Source organism: Eptatretus burgeri, chromosome 3 (assembly GCF_056783735.1).
Source record: "Eptatretus burgeri isolate ZD-2024b chromosome 3, Ebu_testis_v1, whole genome shotgun sequence".
In the NCBI taxonomy this organism is placed as follows: Eukaryota; Metazoa; Chordata; class Myxini; order Myxiniformes; family Myxinidae; genus Eptatretus; species Eptatretus burgeri.
In genome coordinates, this window is record NC_140963.1 from 69350641 (window position 1) to 69376938 (window position 26298).

The 26298-nt window shown below is 40.6% G+C and overlaps 1 protein-coding gene across 1 annotated transcript in view; it reads left to right on the forward strand.

The window, feature by feature from the left end:
- Positions 1–26298, forward strand: part of LOC147030134 (uncharacterized) — a 137467-nt gene that overhangs the window by 27057 nt on the left and 84112 nt on the right. The window contains exons 10-27 of the mRNA XM_085872165.1: positions 50–148; positions 364–406; positions 511–577; positions 2281–2403; positions 2488–2511; positions 2760–2928; positions 3143–3221; positions 9197–9247; positions 9505–9546; positions 10201–10297; positions 16490–16618; positions 17568–17824; positions 19487–19633; positions 19742–19845; positions 19998–20129; positions 20394–20511; positions 25610–25710; positions 25885–25974. Coding sequence (XP_085728291.1) covers positions 50–148; positions 364–406; positions 511–577; positions 2281–2403; positions 2488–2511; positions 2760–2928; positions 3143–3221; positions 9197–9247; positions 9505–9546; positions 10201–10297; positions 16490–16618; positions 17568–17824; positions 19487–19633; positions 19742–19845; positions 19998–20129; positions 20394–20511; positions 25610–25710; positions 25885–25974 — 1872 coding nt within the window. The remainder of the gene's footprint in view (positions 1–49; positions 149–363; positions 407–510; positions 578–2280; positions 2404–2487; positions 2512–2759; positions 2929–3142; positions 3222–9196; positions 9248–9504; positions 9547–10200; positions 10298–16489; positions 16619–17567; positions 17825–19486; positions 19634–19741; positions 19846–19997; positions 20130–20393; positions 20512–25609; positions 25711–25884; positions 25975–26298) is intronic.

The window sequence follows — 26298 nt, forward strand, 5'->3', positions numbered from 1 at the left end:
AGTAATCGATTGTCTGTTCATTCTGGAATTTACCTCCTTCCTTCCGCAGCTGTATTTGATGCACAGGTTTGGTTTGAAGTGTTCAAAGGACAAGAGTTCGAAGCATCTTTCTGCCATCCTTACACAGTTCTACTTTAGCTCAAACGCTGTGAGTATGACAAATAATATTGCACGTCCAATTCCGCCCTGATCATTTGCAGTTTTGGAATTGCACGAAGTTACTGTGCTCACCTCTCCAGTGATGCCTGGAGCTCCTGCCTTGTTGAACGAATTGCGAATGTAGCTTCGAAGCAAGTCTATTTTATCGCGATTCGTCGGATGTACTGCCAGTGTTTTACTACGACTCGTCTGTTGTGCTTACAGCCTCTGAAGTTTCTCACGGAGGATCTTTCCAAGTCTTCAGGAGGTGAAACGGTTTATTTCAAATTGAAGCCACTGTGAATGCATTGTTAATGGTTTATAATGCCGATTATCCCACAAACGACAATACTCACTATTATCCGACCGCAGAATCCTTGATGAAAAAGGCCCACAAAGCAGCAACGGAAAAGGTGGAAAAGCAGCTGGAGAAATTTCGGTATGAAACCAATGTTTCTCGCACTCCTTGTTTATCAGCATATTACGTGATATATATTTTGTACTTTTTCATCGGTTGTGGTGGACAACAACAAAAATGATAACTTGTGCACCACCCAGGTAAATCGGGTTCATTTTTTTTTCTGATCTAATTTAAAATATTACAACTTTCCCAGAGGTTTGGATTAATTTGAAGCAACTTTTACTTCTTTGGAATGATTTATATTAATATAAATAATGCCACTGATTTTAGTTACTCGTGAACATAAATTTTACGCTGAAGTTATTTCTCTTTATTCACTCAGCCACCGAAGATAGACGGAGGTTATGTTTTTCACCCCTGCTTGTCTGTGTGCAGGATATCTCAAAAAGTTATAAACTGATTCGGCCGAAACTAGTTGAGCAGGTTGGGTGTGTGACAAGGACAGATTGGTTCGTTTTTGGTGAAGAATCAGAATCGATTGCTTTCAGAATCGAGACTGCAGTTTAGAATTGGAATCTATTCTCATTCTTACGAATCGCCCAAGCCTAATTTAGGCTCTAACTTGTTTGGTATTTGACAAGGACAAATTAATTAGATTTTAGTGAAGAACAAGATCCGGATCCAGATACTTCTATTTATGTGATTCTTCACAATTGAGGGATAGGGCCAAAATGATATATCGCACGATATCTCAAAAAGTTTTGACCAATTCGGACAAAACATGGTGGGCAGGTAGGAAGAGGAGGAGGAGATTAGGACCATACTCTGTGCAGAGCGTTGGTGCTGCGGAAGCAGTCTCCTTGGCTATTGGGCACAATTCTGGACGGGTCGCCACTCCGATGCAGTATACCAGCATGCTGGCACTCATTTTGCCGACCTCGGAAGGATGACAGGCCGAGTTAACCCCACCTGGTATTACTTCAACAGCTGAGCGGGATTTGAACTCAGGACCCTAGCATCCAAAGCCCGCCACACTAACCATTAAGCCAACACCAGGCATAGCCTTGACAGGGAGAGGAGATGAAAGGGTTCCATTGAGAGCCACACATTGCCTTCGAGAATGGAGGAAGTCGGTCACCCAAGAGTGAAGCTGGCTTTGGATTCCAGAGGCAGACAGTTTTTGGAGAGCGAGGCAGGATGCCAGAATGTATATAAAGCTTGAGATATATCCAGAGAGACTGCCCTGATCTCATGTCTGATATTGAGGCCCTCCACCATTGTTGGGAGAGTTGAAGCAGCATGTCCAATGTTGAGTGACTCGGTCTGAATCTGAATTGATGATCTGAGATTTTATGTCAACATAAAGAAAGGAATGATTTTATGTCAACTGTGATGATGGATTCCATGACCTTGCTGATGATTGGAAGTACAGTAAGCTAATTGGGCTGAAGTTTAGGGGATCAGTTTTTGCATATTATTTATGTAATTCTGTGATGTTGGCTGATTTGCAATTTCCCAGGTGGATAAAGGAGACCACGCCTGAAGTGTAAAATAAACCAACAAATACATGAATACAAAATGCGAATGTCGAAGCAGGTCACACTTCATGACCCGTGAATACACCGGTTCCGCGAATAGCGAATCTGTGAATAGCGGGGTCCAACAGGACTTGATTTTGGATCTTATGGCAACCAAACATTGTAAAATTTTATCACACATGTAACATTTTGAATTGGTCTCGAAATGCTTTCCTTTTCTTTCCCTATCGTGTGTCTTTGTAGGGAAATCAGGACTCAGGGTCTGAGTGGAATATATCACGACCCTCCATCTGAGTTTATGCCATCAGGTTTGGTTCAATTGAAGGAGCGTCGTCTTGCTGAAGAGAAGTTTCATGAAGTCCACAGGTTAAGCAATTAATGTTGTTGATTGGACGATCAGACTGTTTGTTATAAATTTGTGATTATGTAACTTATTTTTCGTTTTAACAGGCGTTGCTTGCAAGAGGTGAATGGGTAAGTCATTAAAGTTACATTTTTTCAATTTTTTTTTTGATTTTACATCAAAACTAAATCGGTTCATGTGTGAAACATTACAGTGGTTTTACTATTCGACAAACATTCATCCTTTGAATTTCGATTTCTTTTGAGTGGAAACTTGCAGCAGGGGTAGCCTGCCATAAAATGAGGAATGTGGTTATTATTATTGGACAGGTACGATTGTGGAGGAAGGAAATTTGTGAGGTATAAGTATGCGTGTGCAGGGCACAGATGTTGGATGTGCTGACAACATATCTCAAGAGTCACGGGATCAAAATTCACGACTTGCGACACTCATCTAGCTCGTTAACAAGGGGAAGCAGCCTTGGTCCAGCCGAGCGCCTGAGCAGCTTTCTCGATCGAGACCGAATCAAGATTCCCTTCTGGAAAAAGGTAGAAGATGTACCGCTGCAAACGGGGCTCATGTAGTCTCTTTTAGTTAAAATCGTGGGCTAGTCTGACATCATAATCTGTTCGACAAGTTGCTGATTGGAGTTGATCAATGTATTTTTATTTATTTTTTTCGTGCACTTTGCATTAGTGCTTGACATCATTAGTTGGTTGTGCATGGGAGAAGTTGTAATGCTCAAATCATGATTCCCTTCAGACCAAGAGGAGCTTGGAGAAGGAGCCTGTGAAGGAGAAGCAAAAGGGACTTTTCAAAGAATTGAGGAAGCATGGTAAAGGTGAGTCGTGGTCAGCGATTTGAGCGATTTCTTTACATCAATATTTTACATACTCTAAATTATAGATGTTTGAGCTGTTAAGATGTGAGAATGATGTCGTTTTCTCCACCGCCAAAAGTGGATAGAGGTTATGTTTTCAACCCTGTGTATTTGTCTGTTTGCTTGTTTGTCCATCTCTGAGCAGGGTATCTCAAAAAGTTGTGGACAGGTTGAGTGCACGACAAGGACGAATTAATTAGATTTTGGTGAAGATTTGAATCTGGATCCGGATCCGAGAATTTTTCAATTTTTAGCAGCGTCTCGCGTAGCGAACGCTGCTCATAGAGAGCTCGGCGTTGTTGTTGTTGTTGTTGTTGTTGTTGTTGTTCTGAAGACAAAACCTTAACCTTAAGGACTCGGCTCTTGTATATACAAGATCCGGATCTCCTTAAATACTAATCACATGTACACATCCTCGCATTGACGGTGCCTTTTGAGAGCGTCTATCATGAACTTTTAAATATATTCGGACATTTGCTTTAAAGTTTCGAAAAGTTCAGGTTACTATTTAAAGATTATTCCATTTATTGTATTGTAATTTCGTAAATACATTATTTATTTCGTAAACACACTACAATACGTAAATACATTATGACGGGTCTCGCTATTGGCTTAATCAAGGCACGTGACGAAATATCGGAAGTTGTTTTTTTTTGTTTTTTTTTTGTTAGCCGACAAAACCTTTAGGACGCTGCTCTTGAACACATTTGTCCTTGTTTAAAAAGTGATTCCTTACCATTGAGAAATGGAGCCAAAACAATATAAAGGATGATATTTCAAAATGTTGTGTACGAATTGGTTTGGTGACAAGAACAAGCTGATTAGATTTTGGTTCAGGTACGGATGCAGGTCCGGCCTATTAGTGGGATACAAAATGTAAACTGTTTAGCCTGGTGGAGGTATGCTCTCCACTGAGTACCGTTCTAGTTTCTCCAGGTTAAAGGGAGCTTCAGCAGCAAGGTCAGCTTATTAAATCAGGGTTCAAAATAAGTGGTGGGCCAGGTGCCAAATGCCACCAAAACCCCCATCGAGCCACCAAAACCTTTGTCCTAGGTGTTGCCATTTTTGGCAAAATCTTTGATATATCTTCTTGGTCAATGTGTTCGGTTGTTACTTATCATGATGCAATCGCAACCAACTAAACTTGCCAAGGGGGCTATGGGTCATACAGCAAAGGCTGTAATGACTTTATTTACCCCCCCCCCCACACCTGGAGTTCCAAAGGTGGGATGACCCAACTTATCTTCGTAAATGTGTATCGTGTAGCACCGCTTCCGGTTGTGGTGGGAGAGGGTATTATGAGTGATGCTTCAGAACCCTCAATTGCATCACGAGTAAAAGGACGCCATATTATTTTCCCACTCGCTTTGCCGATGTTGCTTTAGACTTCACTTGACTGCAAAAAATCCAGAGGAATTCCCATGTTTTATTGCTTATTTCCACCTTGGGAAGGTGTATAATATGTAGCAGCTTGAGCGTCGTCCTACTTTATTATTATTTTAATGCATTTTTCTAAGGGCACTTCAAATGGAAAAAGTAATAACAAGAATAATGATAGCATAATAATAATATTAACATTACAGTACCTTATTGCAAAATAATAATTTTAACAAAAAATAATAGTACAATAATTGGCATAAATAAAAATTGAGTTGGAAAGGTGACAAGAACAAGCCATTCTTGTCACCTTGTCACTAACGTGATCTCCCCCCACCCCCGATCACTCCCGGAGATATATTTGAAGTTATTTTATGTGATTAGAATAATGGTAAACCCCTAATCTCACCCGACACTGCCAGCCGTTAACATAAACTTACGAAAAATCTGATCCAGGGGTGTCCCATTACCAATCGACTTGCTACCGCTTGCCAAGCCAGCCATACCTTATCAACAGTTTCGTTGAAGTGCTTGCTTCACCAAACACTCTACAAGCTGATTGCTAATGTAACACACCCCAGCACATGAGCTAGACCGAGCTTGGTTTTTATGCCCCTAATGCCGCCTTTGGATGTAGAAGCAGGGCCGTGAGCTTGCAATATGCACGCATCACATCATTAGCCGCATGCTGGAATGATCGAAAACAGGCATGCGATTGTGCAATGCCCAAATGTATAGCAATATAGTGGCAGAGATCAGTGTGAAGTGCGTGACTTCTGATGATTGGCTGTCTAATTTTAGGAGAGACTGGAATAACCCATTTGATCACATGGTGCTGCTCCACTGATCACGTGGTGGTGCTCCAATGATGACATAGTGCTGACACTTCATCTTGGAGAAGACATGCACTTCGGTTTTCCATCATGCGGCGTTATTTACAAAACTTATCGGATCCGAAAAATAAACAAGCAGAAGAAAGGAAGCTGGTCGAAAAGGAATACGAAGTTGGGAAAAGGATGAGGAAGTATTGTTACGAATCTGGAAGCCATGAGCACTCAACATAGAGGTCCTACAGCTCAGTTATTTTGATTAGTAAATGTGGATAGATAGCTCCCTTTCCCTTGTTTAATGGGTAATTAAATGTTCATGCGCTGCGGGGTTATTTTGATCGTCAGGGTTTTCTTTTATTTTAAATCAACTATAACTACAACAACAGCAACATCACCCTCACCTTCACCTCACTTCCTCACTCCGACGCCATGGCCTACGTGCGTGTCGGCACGTACGTGGGCGGAGTCCAATGTGCCAGGAGGGGTTTCTTTGGGGCATTGGCATCTTGGATTTCGCTCCCAATACGGGAATGGCGCCCCTCTCAGCCAATCGGAGGGTGCGAGCCAGATTGCCATCGGGCAGCCAATGAGAGAGGACCACGCCTGAACGGATGGTGCGGGAGAGAAAGAAAGGAAAGGAGAGCCGAGGATAAGTGCGGCGGATCTGCCGGAAAAAGAAGAGAGTTTTGAGATAGTTGATGACCATCGAGCAGGCAAGGGTGGTCAATCTGACGGACAGGTTGAACAAGTGTGGAGTTATCAGCCCTCGCTTTGACGTTCAACTCAAAGACTTTGAGAAGTGGCAGAGAAACATCCTGCCTTCTCGACAGTTTGGGATACATGAGAGAGTTTTGGTTGTTGGGACGAGCGCTGATCGGAGCTCTGGACTTTGATCGCTCTCGCTGGCGCCTGGTTCTTCAGGCCGTTTCCTCGAGCGCGTGTTCTGGGCTCTGCTCGTCCCGTCGCTGGCACCTGGTTCTTCGGACCGCATCTCGACGCTGGCCTGGTTCGCTCGTGTCAGCCAAACCACACGAGGCGGACAGGTCCATGTCCTTCTGGGTATCTGTGTGTGTGTGTGTCTATCGGTGGGCCCGTCTTTGAGTAGTAAATTGTTAAGTGCTTGCTCGTTGTACATTGCATTTCCTTATAGTCGGATAACTCTGCTCCTTGCATGCTCCCCCCTTCCCCCCATTATAAATAAATCCATGTGTTAAATGTATGAACTCGTTTTTGTGGTTCTTTTATTTGTTTAATGTGGTGCATGTTGGGAGAATTAAAGAAGGCCGTTGTTGCCGTAGGGGTATGCATTTGGAACCCACGGAAGCTCGGTGACCATCCGCTCGGGTCACGCGTGGGTCGAGCGCGCATACGGCTCGTACTGTACGAGTGTCGTCGAGGGTGTGAATACTCGGTAGCTCGCCCCGTGGGTCTAGGTATTTTGAAGGTTGGCAAATAACCCTGTACCACGTGGTGGAATTATTGACGATTCACGGTCCGGTAAGGGACCCGTACCCTCGGAGTTTTCCGACAGGTACGATCTAGATTCCGGGTGTTCGGTAGAGCCGACCCTACTGTTCCACCTAGTGGTCGTGCTCGCAGCCGATACCTGGCCCGCAACAACATCTACCAGAATGGGAGCGAGAGAGAGTTTATGTGGCTTAATCACGAGGAAGATTTGGAAGTGATGTTCTGCAAGGTTTGTCGGTCGGACGATATGAGGAAAATAGAGGGGGGAAGGAAGCAAAATGTGTATTACACCGGTAAATGTGTGTGATTACGAGTTGCTAGGTTGCTCGAATGAAAAGCACTGAAATTTAATCGGTAGGTGTCGTGAGAAATAGTCATTTAAACGTGGATACTGATTTTTATGAACTTTGATTCACCAGCAAATAATATATACTACTGGTCAAAAGTTTTTGAACACCCCCATTCTTTCAGTTTTTACTGAAATTTAATCAGTTCCAGTCCAGTGAATAACCTGAAATGGTATAAAACTAAGCGGTAAACTGCCAGAGGTTAAAAAAAAAGTTTATCTTACCAAAAACTGAAAAATAATGTAAATTTCAGAGTTGTTAAAAAGAAGGCTCTTTTCAGGGAACAAGTAACGGGTTAGTAACTGCAGCTGTTCTGCGGCAATGGAAGCAAATTAAGCCTTGAAAGTTGATGCAAACAATTCCTACAAGTGTCCCAACTTTTGTTGATTAGTTACAAACTCTCTGTCTGTATAAAAGCAGTGTTGGAACAGACTGTGTTGCTCCACCCTTTGAAGCATTATTTGGACAATATTGCACTGCAGGAAGTAGTACATTGCTATCATAATGACGAGAAAAAGACAATTCACAAAGGAAGACAGGCAGACCATTATAACCCTTAAAAGTGTCGGTATTTCCTTTAGAGAAATTGTAAAAAAAAGCCAAGGTGTCAGTGAGCACAGTTGTACTAACACCATCAAAAGGCACTTGGAAGCTGGAGGAAACTGACAGGAAGAAGTCTGACAGACCCAAAGCCACAACACAATCAGAAGACAAGTTTCTCAGAGTCAAAAGCTTGCGTGATAGGTGGCTCACAGGACAGCAGCTTCAAGCACAGCTTAACACTGGTTGAAGTAAGGAAGTCTCGGTTTTAACTGTGAAGAGAAGACTTTGAGCTGCAGGTTTGACAGGTCGAGTGGCAGTAAGAAAGTCATTGCTAAGATGGAAAAATAATAAAAAGAGGCTTGCCTGGGCCATGAAGCACCGCTAGCAGACTACGGAAAACTGGAAGAAGGTCTTATGGACCGATGAATCCAAATTTGAAATCTTCGGTCCATCACGCAGGGTTTTTGTACGCCATCGAGTAGGCGTAAGGATGGTTCCTCAGTGTGTGACACCAACTGCCAAACATGGAGGAGGGACCGTGATGATCTGGGGCTCTTTTGCTGGATCCAGAGTTGGCGACATGCACAGAGTGACTGGCACCCTGAACCAAAAGGGCTACCACAGCATTTTGCAACGCCATGCAATCCTCTCTGGTCTATACGTAGTTGGTCATGGGTTCATCCTACAGCAAGATAACGACCCAAAACATACCTCCAGGCTTTGTCAGAACTACCTTAAAAGAAAAGAACAAGACTGTCGGCTTCAAATCATGGAATGGCCAGCACGGTCTCCAAACTTAAACCCCATCGAGCTGGTTTGGGATGAACTGGACAGAAGCGTGAAAGCAAAGCAACCTACAAGTCCAACACATTTGTGGGAACTTCTGCAACAGTGTTGGGAAGAACTTTCCTTCCTCCACAATCGTACCTGTCCAATAATAATAACCACATTCCTCATGTCGAAAGAATGCCACGAGTATGTTTGGCTGTTATATCTGCAAAAGGTGGCTACTTTGATGAGTCAAAAATTTAGATTAAATTTTGTTCAACAAAACGATTCCATGATTTCTTTTTTATCTGCAATTGTTTATTTGTTCCTTGCTTTAATTTCAGAGTACATGGAAACATTAAACTGCTTAAATTTCAGTAAAAACTGGAAAAATGGGGGTGTTCTAAAACTTTTGACCGGTAGTGTACGGGAGGGCCACCAAAAATTCTGGCTGGCCACAAAAAAAATCTGTTTCGGTGGCATGGCAGACCACACAAGAATATAAAATTCAGTGTGACCCCTATAAATATATGTGAACTGTGTTCAGTCATACATAGTTCGTTATATCCAATCTCTTCTCCAAATAGTCTTTCATTTGTTTCAGTCATCAAGTTGGAACAGGATTCCGGGGCTACTGGAGATGGACACAAAACAGGTTCGTAATGAAGGCCACTTGAGTTCTTCTGAATTTTCCCCACACACTCGGCCAATATGAATCCAAGTGGCGTGTCTCGCTATCTTTGCAAGCCTTGTATTGAAGCTAACCTTTTATGGGCTCACAAATTCATGCCCAGCTTCCATTGTTTCCTGGCCAATTTTAACAAGGTGGACTTTATAAATCAGAAACCTCCCGATAAATCGGTGAAATGTGTTCTCATCTTTTTTTTTCTTTTCTTCTGTGCATGGGTGCAGACCTTGAAAGCAAGACGATCTCTTCTGTTCCCATTTCTCCAGGTGAGTTGGGGCATGTGACCTCATGTGGGCCGTCTTCAAACTTAGATGATTTAGTCTCGCCTCAAAGGGGATGCGAGATTATTGCTGTGCGTGCGTGCGTGTCTGCATCTATATATTTTCACTTTCAAAATGTTTTTCTCTGCAACCGCTTATCCGATCGATGTGGAACTTTAAACAAAGGAGGGACTCCTCAACCCATACCAAGAAACTATGTGACATCATAGGGTGCATGGATGGTATCGGTATATTGCCACAATAGTAGCGTATTCACTTAACAATGGTATTTTTGTTTAGAATAAACATGTGAAGCAAGACTATACACTCGACGAGTGCCGTTCTCATTTTTCTTATGTTTTATTTATTTATTTATTCATATCCCTTTTTGTAATTCTGTATTTTTGAACTGGAATCGCTTTGCTTTTGTCTTTTTGTTGAGCTCTAATCATGCATTTTATTAATGATAGCATTAATTTTAACTCCACTTTTCCCCATCAGCACCTGACACGTGCAGTTGTGCTTTCCTTTTAATATTTGAAGAATTGGCATTTTAAAACGCTGAACAATCTGTCTTGGAAGCCCACTATGTTTGCCAGGTGTTCCTGAATACAACCTGAACCTTTTTGCCCTTCTCTCCACCTTCTCCATCTTTGGCAGTTGTTAAGTCGGGGTCTGTGCATTGTATTATCCAACACTTTGAGAGCTGCAAGGGGGAGAGTGTGGATGAAATCAAAGGCACTGCTCAGTTGAAAAGGTGGGCTCTTGCAAGGGCACTCGTAGTCATCAGTATGATGGAGGTGTGTTTGGATTTGGGGGTCCTATTATGTTCTGGTGTTAATTATTTAACACAATCACTAATGTTTAGTTGTTAGAATTTTACAGTGCCTTTTGCCTGTTCATGCTTTCTAACCATTTGCTTTTTTTTATCATGTGCTTGCTTAACATTTTAAATTTATAATTGCTTCACATTTTTATTAATCATTTTTAATCAATATTTTAAATTATTCCTTTTTTGGTTCTAGATTTATTTGCCTTGAGCTCAGTCAATTATTATTTTTTCACTAAAACAGAGGTTGATGCTCATAGAAGAGCTTCGCAACAGAAGGGGAAGGTCAATAATTTAATTGATGATTGTGGGAAAGGAGGTTGGGAGTGGGGGGGGGGATAGGAGGAGGGAGCGGTAGGGATTAGAATTTACAGACCATGACAGTGCATTTCACAGCAGAAATCTTAGATTGTTTAAAACTGGATTTAGATAGGTACTTAGAAGCATGGAAGAATGGATATTAGTTGGCATTTTAAAACACTGCGATAACGCTGTCAAAGGTGCATCCAGTGCTGTGAGTGCTAAAGCACCTTTGACATTGTTATCTATCTCTCGAAGGAGAAGTGAATTCTTGCAGAATTTTTTCTGTAAGGTTCACTTAGCTGCGCCTGGATGGGTTTGAGGGTTGTGGAGTAGCGGCTGAAACCCGAATCCTGTCCAGGTTCCTCCTGATGACTCCATCTTTGTCCTTTACTTCTTCGGGTTGCGATTGTGATGTCTGTGAAAGGCAATCATTAAAAGGTGAATGTGCTGTGTGTTGGTTCATTCCTGACTTTATAACTGTCTTCATGCCCCCCAAAAAACAAATACAACAAAATCATTCAAGCAAAAACACAAAATAGGGAAAAATAATTAATTTAAATAAAATTTAATATATAGAGGAAAATATATTGGTGATGCCTCTGTGCTTTCACCACTGTTTTCCCTACTTCTTATCTTCACCCCTTCCCCTCTCTTAGACTGAAATTGAGTATAAAACTGATAGATTGAAGAAATGTAGGGTTGATTGAGCGCAGGTGTGATGGTCCAGATTACTTGTATACCTTCTCTTTTTAAACTAAATATTGCTCAGGATATTAAAGCAAAAGAAAGCTGTTTGCATCTACAGGCATCTCGTGTTTATACCATTTTGCATTCATGATAAGCATGGAAAGTAATTGGCAATTTTTACAATAGGGTAGCAGAGTATGGGGATTGTAGTACAGAAGTGAAAGTGAAAGTGAACTGCCATGGCTGGAGTGAACTTATGCTCTGATTATTGTGGCAAAATACAAACAATAACACTTTTCAAAGAAAAATCTGAAGAGCTTCACTCTTGATCTTTGGATGCAGTGCTGTGAGCGACACTCTCAAGCATCTTGGACATAACTAAGCAAATGCATGGCTCACACAATTGGTTCACAACATTACTATTAGTGAAGTACAAACTAATTGCAGAGATATGCAGTGCTTATATAAAGTCTACACCCCGTTTCAAAATTTTCACCTTTTGTTGCCTTATAGCCTGGAATTAAAGAGCAGGTTGCGGGTCACCAAACATGTTCTGAAAATTTATCAATATGATTATATGTGCATGAAATAGTTCGATGCAAACTATTGTGGTTGCCTAACTATTGGGTAAATTAATGAAATTTAACTCCGAAGTTATTTCTCGAGGCTGTTAAAAAGAAACAGCCGCATGCCATATATGGATGGTGACGTCACGTTCTCCAAAACAAAGCGGACGCTCACTCTCTCATTGAAGAAGTGTCCAGTTCAGCGGGCCGTTCTTTCGCTATTTTGAGCTTGCACCTGTCTATATTCTCCTTTTTTATTTTGAATTATTGTAGAACAAAGTTATTTGGATATTTGTACATCATGCCTCGTACGTGTGTCATCATGTTTTGTGAAAATGGCTGAAAAACGGGTAATCGCTCCCACCGATTCCCGAAGGAATCAAACATTCGCCGGCAGTGGATAAGATTAGTACAAACAAAACGGGTGAATTTCCCCCAAAGAAAACGGGTAAAGAGGACCCTTTGGATAGGCTTGTCATTTGTGGTGACCATTTCACAGCCAAGGATTATGAAGGCATAAACACATCTGATCACCACTCTGTGAATATGAGTTGTTGGTTGACGAGTTCTCCAGATACTGCTCTGTCACAGAGTCAATTGTTGAGTTTAAGTGAGAATAACCTTGAAATGTATTCGGGCAATTTTGAAAATAATGAAGCCTTCGTGTGACATAAGGGTCAAAAATTGAAAACAATTTTCATGAAATGCAACTGTGATTTTGTGATAGCCATATGTCTAGTCTTTTAAATGTTTTTTTTTTTAGTTTTCGTTCCTGACACCCATAGTTTCAGAGTAAAATTGGTTTACATTTTGAGGGATTTGCTTAATTTTTTATTTTTTTTTGTATCAACATCAATAGCTTTGAGTGTAAAATTACATTAATACACCTCATTCTGCTGTGTATTTTAGCAGCTGATATATATCTCACAAAATATACAACCATATACCGATATCATGCCAAAAAAAAAAAAAATTGATGTGATTTTTAGGCAGATTTCAAAATTTTTCCAATGATTCCAATCCACTAGATGAAATAAACTTGGTAACAAAAGCTCTGTTATCTAACATAGCATAGTCCAGCATGTTCACAAAAAGAATTCACTCCATTCAAGTTTTAATTGCAATTCATTTTGCCGTATAGAGCCGGATAATAAACAACCTGCAAAGTTGAAATTTTGTTACACTCCAGCCAACACTGAGTGAGCATTTATAAAGGACACTGTGCAAGGAAAATATATGACAGCCAAACAAGTTATATGAAGTTAGACACAAGAAATGTAGTAAAAATAAAAAAATATCTCCAAAATCAACATTAACATATGATATTCCCCTTAATTTGCACTCTTTTCAAAATAAATCCGTTTCACATTGCGTGAAATTTATTTGAGAGTACAATTGTTCCCCTTACCCTACAGTGCTATGACTAACAATGACCATCACTTCCATACATATTTTTATTCATCACTTACCACATTATGCAAAAACACCATCCAAATCAGGAGTGGCCTGTGTCTATATATGTACTTTCAATGATTAACTTGAGGAACTTCTATGAATGTCACGCTCAAATGCGTTACACTCCAGACATATTGACACTAATTTTTATATTTACAATCATAATTATACTATCAGTGTTCTATTTTTTTTCAGAAAAATATTATTCCAGTTAGTTTACATGTAATAACATGATATTTACATATGTACTATTGTTATTTCTTGTTTTAAAGAAGATTAAGTGAAAGGTTTCATTATTTTGAAAATTGCCCATTCTTAAAGAGTACATGGAAAAACACATAAATAAACTTTCTGAAAAACACAAGCATGAAAAAATTTCTCAACAAATCAACTTATTGTTGATTAAATTACATTTTTAACAGCATCAGCAAATTGGCCTATTTCATTTCAATTGTAAAAAATTGATCAATTTTCCACTTTTTTTTTCTAAATTTGGTAGATTATTTCCCAATGAGGCTAAACATGTTTTGGTATTTATATGCCACAACAGTCTCTTGAAAGTTGGGGTTTGTTCTAACTGTTCACTTTCGCTGGGGTCAAGCTCAGCTGTCAGAAAGACTTCAACGCCAAGGCTACATTGTATAACATATTTGGGTCCATTATTGATTCATTCTATTTCTGACTCTTGAGTGACTAGAGGGTTAAAAATTATTATATCAAGTCACAGACGAATCAAACTTTACATTATTTTATGCATCGAACAAGAAAATGAAAATCTACAAACCAATCTGTCTGGTGGAGTCTGTCAGTGTGAACTGCCGGGCAGTCAGTCCTGCCACTTGTACACGAAATAGGCCCTTTTCTGGCACTTGTAAGTGGCTCAAATTTATATGGCTCGGGGCCAGAAACTCCATAGTATAAATTCCCATCATCCTCCGACTCGTCCTCGGCAATATTGGAATGAAAACACTCAATTTCATCGTCGCTGAAATCACTCTCTGATTCGCATCTCGCCATTGTTCACACGCTGTTTCCGAATGTTCACGAAGTTTTCGGAGAACGTGACGTCATAGCATCTTCGGTAAATTCCGGTCTGTTTTTCGATCACTGACAAAAGTTTTGACTTAAAAGTTAATTTTAGTATATTTTGAGTTTCAAATGTAAGAAAATAATTGCCCAACGATAATTATTAATGTGATTACAACCTTAGAATCACGCGAAGTCATCAGCGACCCAAAACCTGCTCTTTAAATTGCATTAAATGAGACTTTTTCCACCTTTATTTACACATTGTAACCCACAACTTCCAAGTGAAAAACAAATTCTACAAATTTCAGAAAATTTATTAAAAATACAAAACTAGAATATCTTGGTTGGATAAGTGTCCATCCCCCTGAGATAATACTTGATGGAAGCACCTTTGGTAGCAATTACAGCTGTGAGTCTGTTGGGATAGTCTACCAACTTTGCACACCTTGATTGGGTAATATTTGCCCATTATTCTGTACAAAACTTGTCAACCTCAGTCAAGTTGCATGGGGGGCATTGATGGACAGCAATCTTCAAGTCATGCCACAGTTTTTCGATTGGATCTAGGTCATGGCTCTGACTGGGCCACTCAAGGACATTTATTTTTTTGTTCCTTCGCCACTCCAATGTAGCTTTGGCTGTGTGCTTCGGGTCGTTGTCATGCTGAAAGGTGAATTGCCGTCTCAATTTCAGCTTTCTTTCAGAGGGCAGCAGATTTTCCTCTTGGATTTTTCTGTATTTTGCTCCATCCATTTTCCCTTCTATCCTGGCAAGTGCCCCAAGCCCTGCCGATGAGTAACATCCCTATAACATGATTCTGCGACCACCATGCTTCACAGTAGGGATGGTGTTCTTTGGGTGATGTGCTGTGTTGGGTTTGCACTAAATGTAACATTTTGCATTTAAGCCAAGAAGTTCCATCTTGGTTTTGTCAGACCACAAAACCTTTTACTACATGGCTTTAGAATCTATGGGGTGATTTTTTATTTTTTTTATTTTTTATTTTTTTTGCATACCTCAAACAGGATTCAAGGTGGGCTATTTTCAGTAATGGCTTCTTTCTTGCCACCTTACCATGTAGGCCAGACTTGTGGAGTGCTTGGGATATTGTTGTCACATGCACACAGTGATCAGTCTTTGCCAGAAAGGCATGTAGCTCTTTCAAAGTTGCCATTGGCCTCTTGATGACCTCTCTGATCCTCCTTGCTTGGTCATCCAGTTTGGAGGCACAACCTGATTTTGACAGGGTCTTGTTTGTACCATACACCTTCCATTTCTTAATGATTGCCTTGACTGTGCTGCAAGGGATATTGAAGGCCTTTGAAATATTTTTTATACACATCGCCTGATATGTGCCTTTCCACAACTCTATCCTGGAGGCCTTTGAAAGCTCCTTGGTGCTCATGGTTGAGTCTTTGTTGTGAAATGCACTACCCAGCACAGGAAGCCTGAAGGAACAGCCGATTTTATTCTAAAATAATCAGAATCACTACAATTCAACACAGGTGGAGGCCAATTAACTTGGTGTGTGATTTTGAAGGTGATTGGTTCCACCTGAGCTAATTTGCAATTGCTATTATACGGGGGGGGGGGGGGGGGTGGACATTTATCCGATCAAAATATTCGAGATTTGTATTTTTAATCAATTTTCTGAAATTTGTAGAATTTGTTTTTCAACTTGGAAGTTGTGGGGTACGATGCATAAATAAAGGTGGGAAAAGTCTGATTGAATGTAATTTAATTTCAGACTATAAGGCAACAAAAGTTGAAATTTTTTAAAGTGGTGTAGACTTTCTATATGCACTGTACTTACATTGTTTTACAACCAAACTGCATATTAATCCTGTTGGTGAAGAGTCCATTAAAACGAGGTTTCGTGTGATACAGGTTACATGTGATGTGTAGCTGACATGACGACCTTGAAAAAAGTAATCCAAGGCAGAAACAAATACTTGTTAGCTGGTTGTTGTGTTGGCTTGTTAAATACGGTTTCGCCAAGGAAGAGTGGACCTGAAATTGGAAGCCTGTCAATCCATGGGCGACGATATTGATCAACTCCCCCCTCCGTCCCCCCCGATAGGGCTGTGAGCATACAACGTTCAGAGAGCTTGCAAGAGAGACAGCGTTTGAGGCCAGATGCTTCCGTGGAAACAGATGCCCCCCGCCCTTGTTCTGCTTCTTCTTCTTCTGCATCCAGCTTGTCAGCTGGGTAATAACAATTTATTAATGATCATCATAACTTTCAATATTTCTAACATAATTGTATTATTGTGTAATGTTTATTATTTCATTATTGCTCCTACACAGTTTAGTACAAGTTACTTCATGCACGATGCTTTATATCTGTTCAAACCAGAATACAATGGGATCTGTTGGATGACAAAAGTTTCCGACATTGGGTCAGAGTTCTTATTCTGTTTTCAAAACATACTATAAACAGTGTACTGTATTCTGTTGCTTTTCCAAAATTATTGGCTGGTTAAGTTATCAAAATCCAAATCCAGAGGTATGCAGTGCCAACTATGCTGTTGGGTGTTCGCGAGACTACCGTTTTTCTCAGGTTTTCTGTCTGTCTGTCTGTATGTCTGTCTGTTTGTATGTAATGGACAGCTTTGGAGGCCAGAGGAGTCAACCAATTTTGATGAAATTGACTGGTAGGTTCATACCAGGATCTAGTTGTATGCTTTTGAGCACCGTTACTATGGACGCCACCGTTGCCAAGCAACGGGACTTTGAATTTTTTTTTAAAAAATCCGAAAAATATATATTTTTTGAAAATCAAAAATCGGCTTCTGCGCTTTTATGCGCACTATAATCAACCTCTTCGTCAAATATTTTCAGCCTGATCCGTCAAAAACTGTATGACTAGTATGCAATTATATAGCGACCACCCATGTTGCCTCCCGACTTGTTCTTGTATATGTGTTACCTTGCCCTCTAAAAGGACAAAGGAACTTATTACATATGATCCTGAAAATAAATTGCTGCTGTTTCTGCAAAATAACTTGAGTTTGTGTTTGAAACGTGTCAATCGTCTCTGCTTAAAAATTGTTTAATGCATCCAGTAATGAATAAAAGGAAGATCTTGTCCTTATGATGCACATTGGTGACTTTATTTCCAGCATTATGTTTTCCATTTTATTTCCTTTTCCTGACAGCTCATCAGAACTTGCATCATTGTCCTTTGACCCCTTGACTTCACCAACACCATTTCCTCATTCCCCTGGCCAGCCGACTACCCTCACATCCTCACACTCGGTCTCACCCTCTGAGTGGCCGGAGGGTGAGGGCGAGTGTGAAAATGAGGGTGGGGATGATGCCGGGGCGGAGATTGAGGATTGGCGAGCTGGCCTCCCACCTGAGCAACTACGCCGTCTTAAACCTCGAGAACTCAAGCGTAGAGATGTAATTCACGGTATATTCCTCAACACTCCCATTTGCTAAGAACCCATGTGTCTAGTAGCGGGTGGTCTGTCATGCAGAAAACTGGCAACCATGTGCACCAGTGCGAAACATTTAAAATCTGTACCACATATATTAATGAACAGCACTCCAGTGCTTCGAGTGCTCTTAAAGCAAGCTGTTTTGCCTGCTTTTGCATTTTTGTTCTTTAATACTATGACAGCGTTTTGCAAGGCATGTTTTGCAATTTGCTAAACATGCGATAACGAGTGCAAGGAAGCACGAGTGCTTTTCTAGCATGATTAATTTTCGTGTTTCTGAAGGACGTGCATGGAGTGTATGTGTAATGTATATGCTGCTTGTGTATCTGTCTGTAATCTTGCCATAAAGAATATAACGGCTGTTCAAAAAAACTGTTGGAAACAAAATCAAAGCAGATTGATGACTCGACCTGCATCGGGTTACCATAAGCTATGAAACAAAATTTGAAAATGATAATTTCCTATCGTTTCGATGCTTCGGCTTCCTGGACGGTCAGTTTTCTTCGGGAAAAAATGTACTTTTGCAAAAATTATTACTGTATTTCGTGTGCAGCCTATGGCTGCTGGTTGCATCATTGCTGGAAGCGTGGTCGTGCCGCTGATGCATTGTCCCGTTTCCAGTAAGCTGATACTCATTTTGCCGACCTTGGAAGGATGACAGGCCGAGTCAACCCACCTGGTGTTATGTAACGGCGTGACAGGGGCTCAAACTTAAGACCCGACAATCTTAAATCAGCCACCTTAACCGTTGAGCCAAGACTAGGCTTCGTCTTACTTTATGTAAATTTTAGGTGATGAAGGTCGACATGGATTTTGATATGCCACGTTATTACCTAAGCCACCAAAGGTGAAGGAGGTTATGTTTTAACCCCTTCCTGTCTGTCTTTGTTTGTGTGCAGGATATCTCAAAAGGTTGTGACCAGATCCGGATGAAATTTTGTGGACAGGTTGGGTGGGTGTAAAGGACAAACTGATTAGATTTTGGTGAAGATCCGGATCCGACGACTAGAATTTTTAAAGTGATTCTTCACCATTGAGAGATCGGGCTAAAAATGATATTTTGCACGATACCTCAAAAAGTTACGGACGGATTTGAATTAAACCTGGTGGACACGTTGGGTGTGTGACAAAGATGAATTGATTCGATTTTGGTGAAGATCTGAATCCGAATCTGGATATGGGAATTATCAAATTTTTGAAGTGATTCGTCACCATTGAGAGAAAGGGCCAAAAACGATATATAGCATGTTATTTCAAAAGTGTATTGGGTCTGACAGGTTCTTGTGGATCAGGCATTGCGTGGCGGAGGTATGCGATCTACTGAGTGCCCTTCTAGTTTCCTCTGGGATCAGTCTGTTTGATGCATTGTTCATCTCGAGATCTGTGTGGTTCAGCAAGCCACAACCTATGCTTGGCAGCACGATTACATGAGTTTCACCGTATGAACACCTGTTTCCGTTCACCTGCTTGAGGGATGACAGATTTGTGGTGACGTCAAAGTTTTGACATGGATCCTCAGCCTTTCTCTACCTCAATTTTGCTCATCTAAATCTCTGCAAAGTTGCTATTTTATAAACCAATCGCACTGTAGCCCTTGCCTCGTGACCTCTCTTACTTTCATTTCCCTCTCTCAGAGTTGCTCCAGAGTGAGAAGCGCCATGTTTCCTCCCTCCGTGTGCTTTCTTGCGTATTTCGCAAGCCACTGCTGTCCTCCAGCACTATGACAGAGCTTGAACCAACTGTCTTCTTTCCAAATCTTCCAGAACTTATCGCAGTCCATGGTTAGTGATAACATGACTATGCTTGTCATTCCAGTCATATGACGTGGTTGTGCAGCACATTGAACAAACACATTGTGTGTCACTTTCATATTTGCATATTTTTTGTAGAGCGATTTGCTCGCGCCTTGCGGCGGGCCTGGACGATGGAGAATGGACAATCGTGGAACGACAAAGAAACAGCTCATGGTTTGCCTGCCACTCTGCTCAATCAAGTTGGTTCCTTGCTTTGTATTTGTACATTCATATATTTGTCAATCTCGCACTGCTTGAATGCACTCCATGAATATTTTTCCGAACCCAGAAATTTTAACCATGGTCAAAATTTATACCTCTGATTACCGGGGGGATTTTTTTTTCCTCCCAGTTTTCTCCTAATACTCATGATGGAATGGAGTTCATGGAGTTGGCAGTGCAGTTTTGTACCGACATGGCACACTTCCCTGTGCAATTGAAAAACTTGCAGAAAACGAGCAAGGAGTTCAATTCTATAATCCAGGTGAGTTGTTGTTTGTGTCTACCTTGGGGTTAAACTGACGGAGTTTGGATTTGAGTCGTGACTTGTCAGCGATTGGTTCACTACTTGGTCGCTGTTTTGTTTGATAATTGTTGAAGGTAGTGGGAAAAGAGGTGGAAGGGGCTATTTCTCAGGTTTCCACTGAGGAAGGGGCTCTTTCTCAGGTTTAGTTTACATACCATTTGTAAATTACATGGTATACATTGCGTGCAGGGCATTAATTGTGCAAAATTCCTCGTTTAATAGGAGGCAGAATCGAGCCCACAGTGCAAGCGGCTGCGACTACAAGATTTTCTGCCCATGGAGATGCAGCGATTAACAAAATATCCTCTACTCCTGGATAACATCACCAAATACACACCAGGTAATCTATAAAATTAGGACCGCCTGTCCTGAAGCTCACCTGGATCAGGAGCAACAGTCAAGTTTCATTGAAATTGTGTGTGTAGTTTTGGAGAAGAGAGCAAATACCTATTTTGAGGGGGGGGGAGTCAAAATCCCTACTGTAGACCCCCTTAATGAGCACAGATTGTGATGCAGATTATAAACTTTGGTACATCACGGGTGATGAAGGTTGTGGTCAAGTTTCATTGAAATTGTGTGTGTAGTTCGGAGAAGAGAGCAAATACCTATTTTGAGGGGTGGGGGGGGGGAGTCAAAATCCCTAATGTAGACCCCCTTAATGAGCACAGATCGTGATGCAGATTATATACTTTGGTACATCACGGGTTATGAAGGTTGTGGTCGTTTCATTAAAATCGTGTGTGTAGTTTCCGAGAAGAGAGAAAATACATATTTTGGGGGGTGAACCATCCCCACCCCCGTAGACGCCCTTGATGAGCGTAGATTTTGATGCGGTCAATGCACTTTGGTACATTATGGGTGATGAAGGTTGTCAAGTTTCATCAAAATCGTGCGTGTAGTTTTGGAGAAGAGCAAATACCTTTTTTTAAGGGGGGGGCGCGGAGTCAATACACCTTCGTTAGGCATCAGATGTGAAGCTTGTGGACAAGTTTCATCAAAATCGTGTGTTTGGTTCAACCGATAATGACTGAAGAGTTCACGGACTGACTCACTGACTCACTCACCTACGGACACTGCTCAATCGCATGAGCTCGCCTGACTAAAGTCCAGGTGAGGTAATTATAAATGTCAGTGTGTTTCTCCTTCATAACTCCAAAACCATGAAACCTAACAGCCTGAAACTTTGAATGCATATTAAGGGAAACGCCAAGGGAGTGCATGAATGAAAATTGGGTGTTTGAGTTAATTTAAACACATCCAAGTGTTTGTGCTTTTATTTTGTTTATGCACATGTGATAATCTCTGGATTCTCTTAACCTGAGCCAAATTTCAAAATTTAAACTGCGGAATTGACCTCAGCGGCAGTTCTGACTGCTAAAAAATGCTATCATTTGTCCAATTCGCACATTGTTTGACACTCGGGCGACTCCCGGTGGTGTTTAATATGACCGATTGGCGATTGCTAATTGCTTCCCAAGCTTGCTGTTCCTCATCAACTATTTCGTTGGAGTGTTTGCTTAATTACTTTTGCCTCTTGGCCAGCGCTCTCCAAGCTGCTTGGATGTTTGTTTGCAAGCCATGGCGATACACGGCACAAGTACCCGCACTGTCTCTCTGCTAAACACAATAAAAATACATTGATTGACGTACAAAGTTCAGGCCCCAACTGCCTGTGTTGCGCTCCATGGTGTTGTGTGGTGCCAAGCCTGCCATTCCTTATCAAAAGATGGGTGGAAGGAAGGAATGGATGGGATTGAGGGAAGGGATGGATGGAAAGATGGTTGGAAGGGATGGATGGATGGATGGACCAACACAATGTTTGTTAGCCATGGCGAGACATTAGACAGCTGTGGAATTGACTTCATCACAGCTGTTGTCTTGTCACCGAACATGTCTTTCAGGAAGCATGATGCCAGGTGTTTGCATATCAGGTCAGTGAATTCAACCACCTATTACTATTGAGGTTATCTGAGGTCAAAAGGTCAACATAGACCATAGGGTCAACCCAAAATAGGCCAAATTTTAAAATTGTTTCTAAAATTGTCAATTCTCATCCAATTGATTTGAAATTTGAAGACCATTTGCAGGTCAGATCACTGAATTCAACCACCTATTAATTTTGAGATTAACATTGGCCAAAAGGCCAATTTGGGCAAAATTTTCTAAAATGCTCAATTTTCATCCGATTGACTTGAAATTTGAAGACCATTTGCAAATGAGGTCGCTGAACTCGACCACCTATTAATTTTGACGTCAACTTGGATCAAAAGGCCAACATAGGCCAAATTTCTAAAATCCTCAATTTTAATGCAATTAACTTGAAATTTGAAGAGCATTTGCATGTCAGGTCACCGAATTCAAGCACCAATTAATTTTGAGGTAAACATAGGCGAAAAGGTCATCATAGACCAAAAGGTCAAAATCAGCCAAATTTCTAAAATCCTCAATTTTAATCAAATTCACTTGAAATTTGAAGAGCATTTGTATATTACAGTAGGTCACTGAATTTCAACCACTTACTAATTTTGAGGTAAACATTGGCCAAAATGACAATTTGGGCCAAATTTTCTAAAATCCTCAATTTTCGTCTGAATGACTTGAAATTTGAAGAGCGTTTTCATGTCAGATCACTGAACTCAACTACCAATTAATTTTAAGGTCAAAAGGTCAACAGAGGCCTAATTTCTACAATTGATAGGGCCAAAAACTAAATATATCACCAATTCTCAAAAAGTTGTGGCCGAGCTATGACAAAACAAGGTGGATGAGTTGAATCGGTGACAAGAACAGGGGATTGGATTTTGGTTCGGATCCAGCCCATCAGTGGGATACAAAACGTGAACTGTTCCACATTTTGGATTTTGGATTGGATTTTGGTTCGAATCCAGCCAATCAGTGGGATACAAAACATGAACTGTTCCACCTAGCAGAGGTATGTGCTCCACCAAGTGCCATTCTACTTTGTGCTGTTTTGCCAAGTTGTAACTCTGAGTGATTTTTTTTCATTATTCTGTCTGTCTGTTTGTCTGCACAGAACTTTCGTGTTTTTCTCCGCAACCGATTGTCGGAGTGCGACTAAATTTTCACTATTTGTGCGACTACTCATGTGGAATGTTTTCATAATTATGACGTCATCGGTCACATGGTGTGACAGCCATGTTGGGGAAATGAAAAAACTATGCACCTCTGTATCTCTGAAACCACACCAAGGAAAAATTTGAAACTTGGCACATGGCAAGTACAGTACTCATGGGGAATGAGTGATTTTTTTTAAAATGACGTCATTGGTTCCTTCGTTATGACGTCATAATTGCATATGTAGAACACGACATCTGATCAGTATGAAAATTTTTATGAAAAAAATTATGAAAAATGGTCCACAATTTTTTTCATGACATCATGAGTCACGTGATTCGGCAGCCATATTGTTTTTTAACAAAAACCTTCAAAAATCGTCTTCTCTGAAATGACTGACCAGATCATGGCGAAACTTTACACATATGACCGCCTATGCATGAGGAAGAAAATATTCACACATATGACATAGGTCACATGGTTTGGTTGCTATATTGAATTTACATTCAAACATATAAAAATCTTCTTCTCCAGAACAGCTGGACAGATAGAGGGGAAACTTCACAAAAATGTTTGCCAAAGCATGCGTGTACAAAGTTGTTGATATAAGGAATAATTGATAAGTTACAGGGTTGTGACTTGTCAATTATTCTGAAAACTTAAATCCAAGCCATGTTGGAGTGAAGAAAAAATATTAAATAATGTTTTCGCTGGAACCACTTAATCAATCGACGTGAAACTTCACAATTATGATCTTGTAGTGATGGGGAATACATATTTTAAATTTCAACTTGATCGGGGACACAGTCTGGCAGCCATAGTTATTTATTTTTTTGATGTGGGTTTTTTATTATTATTTTTTTGAATATGGCTCACTTGGCTGTGCCCTGCTGGGTTTGAGAGTAGAGGAGTAGCAGATGAAATGTGATTCCTATCCAAGTTCCTCCTGATGACTTCAGCTTTTCTTTTTGCTTGTTCGGGTTCCTTCTGGTTACTCCCATGCAGTACTGTACCTATTTGATCTGAATTTAATTTATTTAATCCCATTCCGAATTGAATTGAATAATAATTAAAAATACCCGTCAAGGGTCAGGGTCAGGTGTCTGAAAGCGAGGTTGCATCAAAGCGGGAAGGCTTGGTACCCAGTCATCACTTCCAGCAGTTATAAAGTGGCAGTTTTAATAATGTCTCTTATTAATTATGCAACACATCAGTACATAAACACCACACAAAATACACCACACATAACTGCACAAACACCACACAACACACCACACAACACACCACACAAAACAAGTCCTGGCGAGGGTCTGCAATCTCTGATTGCTCTTTATCTTGTTCAAGGTTGTATATGCCTCAGATCAGCAATTGCAAAGTTATCATCAATTTTAAGAAATATGATCAAATAAGGCAGCCATTTTCCAAGATGGCTGCCAAAAAGGTGTGTAGCTTCTCCTTTGAGATGTCCACCACATTTTAAAAATTTGCTACAGACATCAATCTAACTGGGAAATACAGTGGCTTTTAGTCCCCCTGTCTCATAGTCAACTCCAAAATATTGATGGCTATCTCATGGACGAGAGAAAGAGAGAAAGAAAGAGAAAGAGAGAGAGAGAGAGAGAGAGAGAGAGAGAGAGAGAGAGAGAGAGAGAGAGAGAGAGAGAGAGAGAGAGAGAGAGAGAGAGAGAGAGAGAGAGAGAGAGAGAGAGAGATGAGTGAGAGAGGGGGTGAGTGAGAGAGGTGAGTGAGAGAGAGAGAGGGGGTGAGTGATGTGTGTATATATATATATATATATATATATATATATATATATATATATATATATATATATATATATATATATATATATATATATATATATATATATATATATGAGACAGAGACACACAGATGGAGATATAGTTGCCATTTTCAGTGTCACCACATGTGCCCATACACAATCTTTCCTTCATGCCCTCTGTGCGGGGATAACCAGTGCCACAAGTTGGCGTTTGCAGTTTTGACACCTGTATCCACGTACTTCTGCACACAAACCGACCTTTATTATTATCGTCATCATTGTTGTTGTTATTTTGCATCACAAACCTTCCCGGGCGTTCCCTGAATCCGTTGCCGTGTGATTTATTGAAATCCATGAATCCGTTCTCAAGTTATAACACCACAAACAAACAGACTGACAGACACACCCCCTTTTATTATATCGATGTAAATAATCGTCTTGTAACATTTTGGGATTAAAATGTTGGAAATTCAAACTATCACTTCTTTTGATGAATGCATTTGATTCCTTTTTTTTTTTTACATCAGTAATTACGTCCAATGCATCGTTCTCAAATTTGGATTGACAAATTTATATCTTACAGAAGGTGATGCAGGTTGTGAAGCACTTCGGAGTGCTACGTCGTCCTGCCGTGACCTTCTGGTCAGGGTCAATGGTACAGTGAAGGAAGTGCAGAACGAAACGGTGAGGGATTGCAGCTAAACTCATTTTGTATATGTCACCAGTGAGCCTTCACTATTATCACCCACATACAAGATGTGCTGCAGAAACAAGGGCATGGATTTGTGTTTGGCTCCCACCTATAATGTCTTATTGGCAAAGGTTTTTCCTTTACGTTGTATCGTGTATGTTCCTCAGCGGCTCAATGAACTCATCTCGCACCTGGATCTCTCTAGCTTAGAAAAAGATACAATGGGATTGGACGAAAACTCACTTTCACGTCTCAAGGTAAACGCGCCTCCATCGTATTCAGAAGAATCTTTATTTTTCCAGAACTCTTTTATGATTCTTCAATATCATTCCCTTATTTATTCATTTTGCATTCTAATTATTAACCTCCGCCATCGAAGATTGGAGGTTACTGTTTTCACCCCTTTCTGTTTGTTTGTTTGTTTGTTTGTTTGTGAACAGTATTACGGAAAAACTCCTCGACGGATTTCGACGAAACTTGGTGGGGGGGGTTAGGTATGGTCCAAGGATCATGCCATTAGATTTTGGACTTGGTCCCCCCCCCCACCAAAAAAAATTGTTGGAGAAAATTTTTTTTTTTTT